Source organism: Egretta garzetta, unplaced genomic scaffold (assembly GCF_000687185.1).
Source record: "Egretta garzetta isolate BGI_Z169 unplaced genomic scaffold, ASM68718v1 scaffold360, whole genome shotgun sequence".
NCBI lineage: Eukaryota > Metazoa > Chordata > Aves > Pelecaniformes > Ardeidae > Egretta > Egretta garzetta.
The window spans coordinates 1111420-1120648 of NW_009258261.1; the positions used below are offsets into that span (position 1 = coordinate 1111420).

Genomic DNA, 9229 nt, shown 5'->3' on the forward strand with positions numbered 1-9229 from the left:
GCCCAGTTCCATGCTACAGGAAAGTCTGACACGCTACTTGAGACCCCCGGTTTTAAACTACCTCCTGAAATTAAGAGCCTTTGGTTGATGGGTTGAAGCGGGTGTTTGAACTTGCAGTTTCCATGTTTCAGGGTGTCCTGATTACCAGTCTGCATTTCCCTTTTCAAAAGGGAATAGTGTGAGGAGGATGGATTGAGAGGCTTCCCCCCGAGGGGCCGTAGTGTTGGAGCAGACACAAGTGAGCAGAGAAAAGCTGGGTCAGGTCTTTGCTCCAGAACGCTTGGCCAATGTGCTGACCACTCTGGCACCACCATGTGTCCTGCTGCCAGCTTAGGCCCTGGTAGGCACAGGGGGGGAAGCTCAGTTTTGGGAATATCTGCCGGCACCACAGGCAGGAGCTGGCTCTGGGCAGCTCAGCGCTGGCCAGGAAGAGTGTTCGTGTACCCCTCCCACAGAAGTAATATTGATGCCTTGAGAATGTGGCTGCCAGGGTTAGGTAGCTGATGAGTCAGGTCTTTTGAGATCTCTCTGATGTCTGTGTATGCTCAGGGCTCAAAATGTCAAGTAGACACTTAAAGCCTGTTGTAAAATTAGTCCCTTATCCTGTATCTTACAGAAGCTGGGTGTGAATAGCCAGGTACTAGTCTGGTGTCTTCACTGCGTGGGGTTCTCAGTGGAAACAAATGCTTACCTCCATTAAAAACAAACAAACAAGCCCAAAACCAACCATGTTAAATTGTCAGATCTATTACTTATGTTAAAGGAGATTCAGTCTATAGAAAATTACTGTTCCTGGGTAATAATTAAGTTATTTTTCTTTCCCTCTCCCGCTTCTGGATTTACAGCCCTTTCTTCACGTTGCCTACAGCTAATCGTACACTACATTCCAATCATCAGGGCTCATTTTGAAGCTCGACTGCAGCCGAAGCAGTTTAGCATGCTCAGGCATTTTGACCACATTACAAAGGTAATTCTTTTGGCATTTCCTAATTAAATGCAAAGTTCTGCTTTTCAGCTGTGCTCTGAAAAATATGAATGCCGTTAGATAGTAAATAAAACCTGCTTTCTTCCATTACAGGATTATCACGACCACATAGCTGAAATTTCAGCAAAGCTCGTTGCCATAATGGATAGCTTATTTGACAAACTATTATCCAAGGTAATGATTTATGGAAATAATTATACACTCTCTAAATTGCAATTGGAGGTCTCGTTGTCTACCCTTTAGATGCTTCAAATGGAGTCTTAAACTTTCCTAATCAGGAATTGTTTGAACTTCTCTAAACTGTATAAGCACAAATCTCTGTGCTGTACTTGTGAATGTGTTTTGTCTTAACGTTTGCCACCTGGGTATTGTTTGCCTTCACCCCCACAAAAAAAATTGTTCATTTACTCCTTCAGCAATAACAGAAATGCTTTGGCTGGCGCAGATGCTCTGGTGTTTAGAAACTGAAGTGCTTTCCTACCCTCAGCAGTTTTATCCGCTGACAGCTCTTGTCTGCAGTCAGGCTGAGCCAGTTCCCGTTTCCTTCTCTTCCCGACGGTGCCTCTTTGGAATTGGGGAGCATGTAATTTCCTGCAGCTGAGGAAACAACCAAAAAACTGCTGAGGAGGAAGAGTTTCTGGAGGGGAAGGACCAGCTCTTCTATGGGACTGCAGGCCTGGGGGGTGGAGGTCTGCGCTTAACAGTTTCTGCTGTGTAACAATGCTAACAGCTGTCCCATGAGGCGCTCTTAGTGTTTTCTGGTCTTTGAACGCTCATCAGAGGAACAGGTTGGTCCTGGGCTGGATCCACTCACTCTGGCTCATCTCGAGGTGCAGTACACTGAGAGACTGCCCCAAGGTGGGACCTGCTGGGCCCACAGATGTGATGGATAAAATATAGGAGCTTAGTGTTTTGCTTTGAATCTTATGCTCTTTTTTTAAAAAAAAAAAAAAAAAAAAAAAAAAAAAAAAAGCTGTTTCATGAGAGAAAAAAAAATTAATCTTTTACTGACTGATTTGATTGATTGGCCTGGGCCAACGTCTTCCTTGTAGGAGCTCATGAGAAGCACAGAATCTCCCTGGTGGAGCACAGGTTGGGGACAGGCTGATAGGGGCTGCAGTGGGGCAGCTGTAACAGGCAGCATTTCTGTCTTCTCTCTTGTGTTATTGTTTATTTTATGTTGTGTTTTTTCTTTTCATCTGTTTCTTTGAACTATCAAATAGTGTTACCTAAACTTAGTGGAGGGGAAAAGCCAAAGCATTCAAATTAGGATTCCCCACCCCCTGTTGTGTTTGCACTTTTTAAAACGTGTTTATGCCTTTTTCTAAAGATGCAGATAGTGGTCTGCTGCTTTTTGGTTTTCTGCCCCACATAAAAATACCTGTTCTATGAAGTAACATGTCTTTTTGGTCACTTTAACCCTTTATCTCTTGAAAATAAAAGACAAATGAAAGAATTTAGATTATTGATACTAAACACGTTAGCCCACAACAAACCAGTAACACAGTTTATGTTCTTGGTGGTAGTTACAAGTATCCATCCCTTACTGTCCTTCCATCTTTACAGCCCATTCTCCTCTTGTGAGCTGGCACAAGAGAGAAACTGAGAATCTTTCTGTCCGTTGGAGCTCTTACGAGCTTGAGTGAGAGTGCCTGGCTCATGTGACTGCAACCCACAGAGTACAGGAGAAAAGGAGACCATGTGTTGATTTGCCTCTGTTCCTAACATACCCCATAATTTGGCTCATCTTGTTCCTGAAATAATGAAATCTTGGCACTGAAGGCTGTGAAGACCATAAAACCAGGAAATTTGCAAATGGGCATGAAAGCACAACCATGTCAGTGTGTTCTTTGTTTTATGTGTTCTGTGAGAGTAAATATTTCAGTGCCTTGTGGATAAAGCGGTCACCTGCTTTGAAGTGTGTAAATCTGAATGTATAAGCAAGCAAGTTTCATAGCAGCATGGTTTAAAAACAAATACTGTGCTGTCTAGAAACCTGCTTTGTGGGAGACAAACGGTTTGGTTCAGTAGAAGGGACGTTGACCCAGCACTTGGGTAACGTGGACAAGCTACTTTTGCGGTTCCAGGCCTTGCTGCCTCTGGGAGCTCCACGGAACAGGAGCTGTCTTCAGGCAGTGCCACCGTGATGAGGCCGTGCGCTCAGCGGGGCGTTCCGCAACAGCGCAGGCAGTTCGCAGCATCTGCCCATTAACTTTGGCAGGGAGATAGAACAGGAACAGGAGTATTTAACAGCTGTAATTAACAAGTGGAAAAGGTATAGATTTTTAAAAAGTTTGTGGAAAAAATCCAGTGCGAGTTCTTAGCTTCTCTTGGAGCTCGCTGTCTTGTGACTGTTTGGACAGAAGAGCAGTAAATCTTTGTCTGATCCCTCATGGTATTACACGCTGTTGACCTTAGCTGGAGATAAAAATGGCCAGGGCTGAAGCTCATGTTTCCTTCTGGTGCTGTTGCTTTTCCCTCGTCACAATGAAGTTTGATTTGCCTGTAGCCATGCAAGAGCCATTGCTGCAGCTTGCCAGCATCCTTTGGCTTTACAGCATACTGGTAAACTGTAAATCAGTTGTTGCCTAGCACTCGTGTCTTGAGGCACAATCCTGTACGCTGTGCGGTTGTCCCATGCAGGGAGCAGGGCTCCTGGAGCAGTAAGCACTATTTTTCTACTACTTCTCCTGTCAAAATGAGGTCATCGGTTTGGTTTTCCATAAAGACTTTCTCAAAACTCCCCATTTCTTTTTTTTTTTTTTTTTTGTCTCACACTCAAGCAAGCTTTGTTCTCTTTCACAATTCAGGCTAACATAAGAGAGAGCATCTGCTGCCACGTGTTTGTAAATAATTTAGTTATAGTGATTCAGCTCTTCCACTGCATTGTGCAATGCTCTGTGGGGAATTATCATCCTACCAGAGATGACCTGCCAGCACAGGGTGTGCTAGCACCCAGGCCTGTGCTCGCACAGCCTCTCCACCAGGAACTGAGGAGCTGGCTTCACTGTTCCTGGGATAGTTTTTCAAAGTGTTTCTGAAATCACATTCAGATCTTCCATATAAAGGGTGGGGACGTAAGAATTTTGTTCCCTTTGTAGCAAGTCTCTTGCCATCTGGTGGTTTCCGGCGTCTTGTTTCTTGATCTCAGTCACTGGGAGAGGGAATGTTTTCTGCTTTTGTTTTCCAAGGTATTTCTGCAATGTTCTTGGTGGGTTTGGTTTGTTTTGGTGTTTTTGTGGCCAATACTGAGTTTTCAGGAGCTTCCATTTCTTCATGCTTTCCTTTCCTTTGTTTCTTCAGAAATTTGGATGTGTGTGATCTTAGAGAAGTAGTTTTCTCTCATGAAGTACTCAAGGGGCACATCCATCAGAGGTAGAATTGCTTGTCTGTTGTTGACTTGTGCAAATCTGAAGGAGAGGACCAGCTTGCAGGCCACGCAGCGTGAATCTGTGTAGCACAGTGATTGTTCTCTCTGCATCTGTAATTCATAGGGTAACGGAAACCAGCAAAAAGTAATGAGCAAAGAGAAGCATTTCAAACTAACAAAGATGAACAGGTGAAGTTGGGAAGTCCTCAGATTTCATACTGGTTTGCATGTCACTGTTTGCATATAAAGAAGGATTATATCCTGTTGGTCCTTGGCTGAATTGCATCATGCCCAGCGACCGTTTTAATTTGTGCTACGCTAAATGAGCCTTGATTCACGACATCATTAGCAATGCAGGGCTTCAGACGGCTGTTGGAGATTCTCCTCGATAAAGGTGGCAGAAAGGAGTAGCTGTTTTGTTTTTTGGTTTTTTTTAATTTCCAGTATGAAGTGAAAGCTCCTGTTCCTTCAGCATGCTTCAGGAATATCTGCAAGCAAATGGCAAAGATGCATGAAGCTATATATGATCTCCTTCCTGAGGAGCAAACTCAGGTGAATGTTATTTTTGTGAATCATGTAACACCTCCCTTACAAATGCACATGAATTCAGTAACAAGAGAGACTTCTGCTTTATCTAGGGGGGAAAAAAATTCTTTTTTTGAGTCTTTGCGAAACCCACACGTTAAAGGGTTGGCAGCAGTCATGCAGACAGCTCGGTCTGAACTGAAGTGTTTGGACGTGCAGGGAGAACGATGAGACAGGCAAAAAGAACTGACTGATTCCAGCATTTTGAGCTGCATTTTAATGTCTGGAGAGGTGGATCTTCAATTCAGGAATTAGTGCTGAAATTCGACACAAATGGCAACACTCTGGGGCTCGAGTACAGCCCTTTTAGGGAATTTTTCTGTAACGCTGCTCAAACTTAGCGGCTTCCGAAGGTCCCTAAATGTGTTTTGCAGCCAAATTGTACCAGATGCGCTTTTTCAGTATTTTGCTGCAGTTATTGCTACTGCAGAGTTGTAAATCTAAGGACAGAAAGTACCAATCCAGTCACGGAATACAAAGTTGTAGTTTCTCTTTTGCACCAAATTAAATGGTCCCTTCAAAGTGTTTTTCATGCTTTCTCTTGGAAAAAAAAGACTTTAAGTGGTGATAGCACAGGAAAAAGATTTGCTAACTTCTAGCCTTAATTACGAGTTGCTAGATGCTTCAGACAGCAGGGAAGAAAAATTCACGCCCCAAAGAAAGTATCCTCTAGGTGCAACACGTAACAAATAAGGGAGCCTGTCTTCGGTCCTCTATGCTACATATTGTACGTGGCCAGAAAGATTAGGAGGCCGAAGGACTGGCAGAAAGGAAAATCACATGAACTGCAAAACCAAACCCGAAGGTTAGCGATTTCAGGTGTTTGCGCTGTATTTCCGCTCTGCAGGCAGTGATGCAAGCATGGGGACGGTTCCTTACCCTGGTTTTGTGGTTTCTCCTAGATGTTGTTTTTAAGAATTAATGCAAGCTACAAACTTCACCTGAAGAGGCAGCTGGCCCACCTAAACGTAGTCAATGATGGAGGACCTCTGAACGGGTACGTTTGGGCACTTTTTTTTTTCACTGCTTAATTTAAATAGGCAGGCTTTGTCTTCTGCAAGGAAGTTGTGATTGCAGAATCCAGCCATGCTCCGTGTTTTAGTATGTCCCATTTAGAGCTTTCTTACAGGAAAGGACATGACTTATGCCTTTCCATAGTAACTAGGAATGCAATCAGCTGGGTAATAGATTGGGAGTTGGGCATTGTCCTGCTGGAACCTGCTGTAGGTTGCCTCAGTTGTGCATCGCTGCTTGTCCTCTTGCGCAGCAGCAGTAGCCACAGTTTAATTTGCAAGACTTGCGTGATTCGTGAAGCAGTTCTGAAACGCGGATGATGACTCATGGTGCCAGCAAAGTAAAAATAGGAAAAAATGGTATTTCATCTGTGCAATGGGCAGCTTCTGTACAGAAATTGTTTTTACAGCAGAACTAGATTTGAAACAGAGATTACGCTCGCAGAGCTTTTCCCCTTTCCTGCCCCAGCCCAACCCTCCACCACCAAAGCAGGTCAGTGGTCCCTCTCCTGAGAAGGTGCGGCTGTGCCTGGTGTCACCCACCTCCCAGCGAAGCGGACAGCCTCTTGCAGGCTGAATCCTGTTGTCAGTTGGACTGTCCCCTGAAACGGTGGCATTTATAGTCGTTCTCAGTGACCTGGGGGTGTTTATTTGCAGTGTGGTGAGGGTGAAATTCAGTCAGCCTACCCACGTGCAGGAAAGCTTTGTCTTAGGTTGAAGAAGCCAGAGAAGGAAGTTCCTAAATGTTTCAAATGTTTCTGGAAAGCAGAAGAGTTTTGTTCCCGCACAGTTTATTCTTACTTGTCCTGCTTAAGCTTATTCATCCTAGTACTCTGTGGAAGAGTTTATCTCTCTGAAATGGTTTTCTGTACTTGTGGTGTATTCGCAAGGTAACGTCCCGCTGCCCTTGGTACTTACTGAGGTATTTGTAAGCCAACAAGCTCGCTCAACGGGAGGGAGGCCCTAGCTGAGATGGGAGCACCCAGAACGTGTTGGGAGTGTTTCACGCTGGGGGTTCTAGTCTTGTCCTCAGGAGCGTGCTGTGCTGTCCTTGCGCTGCTCCTCTCGCTTCTGTTTGATGCTGGCGGTTGGATGGTGCGGGTGGATCCCTTTTTGATAGGAGGGGCTGGGGGGGTGTTCCTGGTGACAGACCAGTGGTGCATTTCCCAGCACACTCATCCTTACCATCGGGAGGGTCTCTCAGCTACAGCTGGAAACAGAAGTATCCCCAGTCTGTGTCTCTTTCTGTCATGGCAGCAGCTGCTTACGTTAGGACGCAACGCTCTGGGAGTGCGTTGCCAGGGCCTTTTGAGAAGGGAAACGTCACACACTGGATTTCACTTGCTGCTGTTCAGTCTTCATTGACCTCGTTTTGAATGTGCTTTGCTGAGCCTATTTTAAACTGCCTGTTTCTGTAATAATAGTAAAAATCCAGGTCTGTGAATCCTGTTCATTTTTTACGATGAAAATACAACTTCTATGCCTACATCTTGCTATTTCTAACCGGAAATGCCATGGTCACGTTTCTGTCCTCCACAGATATGTTTCCACAATGTATGAGGGATTTTAACTGTTACAAACAACGTAACTGCTTTGCTGTTCCATTGCTTTGCTTTTATATTAACTTTCTAGAATATAGACGTGAATGTCGTAATAACTAATACTCTAAATTGCAGTGGAATCGGGGGGTTAAGTCTAGATAAGCCTGGGATTACGGCAAGAGAAGTTTTAGATGCCCAATGCCTGCTGAGTTTTCTGAACTCGTCGTTTCAGCCCCCTTCCCTGTAACTAGTTTGACACCCAGCAGTAATGATGTTATTCCGTACGATCGCTCCTGTAAAGCAAACCGCCGTAGCGCTGAGTTTTGAACTGATATTTAAAACGCCTCATCCAGGCACAGTACTTGAATGTGGATTGTTGTTAACCGTGTGCCCAACTTGTAAGCGCAGCCTGGTGGCTTTTCTGAATGCTCCAGGGGGCTGCGATCCGTTCAGATGCTGATCTTGTTGTATGTTTCACTGCAGACTGGTGACTTCAGATGTAGCTTTTTACACTGGAAACCTTCAAGCTCTGAAAGGCCTTAACAACCTAGACCTAAACATGGCTGAAATTTGGGAGCAGAAGAGGTGATAATCCGCTGGGAGCAGTCGCTTGGCTCTGACAACAGACCAACTTTCTTCTAAGCAGCGTGACGACTGTGAGGTGAATACTGAAGACCGGAGTCCAAGAAAGGACACTATTGATAGCCGGGGAAACTGGACTCGGAGCGAGCTGCAGGGAGTGATCTTTCCAGTGTCCTTCAGCAAGAAACAAGTGATCAGCTGTCTGTGCAATGTTTTTTCATTCTCTCTGGAAACAGACTCAGGTTTCTTTGGACCAAATCCAAAAGAACACATAGCTGTAACACAGCTGTAGTTGTCTAGAATGCTCTGTATATCTTTATATTAAAAAGATGCTTTGCATTTCTTCTAGTGCAATGAAATTCACACGGTGTCCCACCTTATTTAATGATGGTACAACATAAAAATCCTGCAGTTGGAACTCTGTAGAAAATGTTTTTCTCTATGAAACTATGCTGTTCTAAAATTTATTTTTTTACAGAACTTTATATAAATAAATGTCTTTTGATTGCTTGCATATAGGATTCAGGGAGCAGTCCTGTTTCAGGGGAGTTCTCAGAGCTGGGCTCCGCTGCCAGCTGGAGACGCGCTGTTCTAACACCTGAAGCCATCACCTGCAGGGCACAGCTGTGAAATGCTGGTGGTGCGCGGTGACAGCGGGCTGCTGGCGGAATCTGAAGGCAGCAGAAAGCCTGGCCTGGGGGTGGTTTCCCGCACCTACCCGGCCACGGGTGAGGCAGCGCCGCTGACGGGCGGGTAAGGACAGGGAGCGTTTCAGGACTTTGCCCATCGCTTGGCGGTTCTAAAGGCAGGAGGCGGTGTGTGCAAAGACAGAGGAGGATGCAGAAAAGAGAGCAGGAAGAATTTTCAAGTTTTTAGGCTGCTTATAAAAGGTTGCACCATGAAGGAAGGTGCAACTGAAATTAATTTATTTAAGAGTTTTTAATAACTACCTTTTAAGACTGGATGCTGCCAGTAACTAAGTAAAAGTGCCTGTGTACTTCACCTCCCACCTCTTCACCTCACCGTAGTGCGAGTGCCTAACCCCGTGATGATTGTGTACGACGGAATGGTCTACAGCGTGCGTGTGCCTATGGTTTCTTCAGACAGGCATGCTTATCTGTTAGCATAACAGATGTCACTAATTGTCAGTCAA

General features: G+C 44.9%; 1 protein-coding gene across 5 annotated transcripts in view; it reads left to right on the forward strand.

Annotated features, from left to right (window-relative positions):
• Positions 1-9198, forward strand: part of VPS54 (VPS54 subunit of GARP complex) — a 53118-nt gene extending 43920 nt beyond the window's left edge. For all 5 annotated transcript variants that reach the window (XM_035897257.1, XM_035897201.1, XM_009641859.2 and 2 more), the window contains 5 exons: positions 846-967; positions 1079-1159; positions 4800-4907; positions 5843-5937; positions 7978-9198. In XM_035897257.1, the coding sequence (XP_035753150.1) occupies positions 846-967; positions 1079-1159; positions 4800-4907; positions 5843-5937; positions 7978-8083 (512 nt within the window). In that variant the 3' untranslated portion in view covers positions 8084-9198. The remainder of the gene's footprint in view (positions 1-845; positions 968-1078; positions 1160-4799; positions 4908-5842; positions 5938-7977) is intronic.
• Positions 9199-9229: the final 31 nt, after the last annotated feature.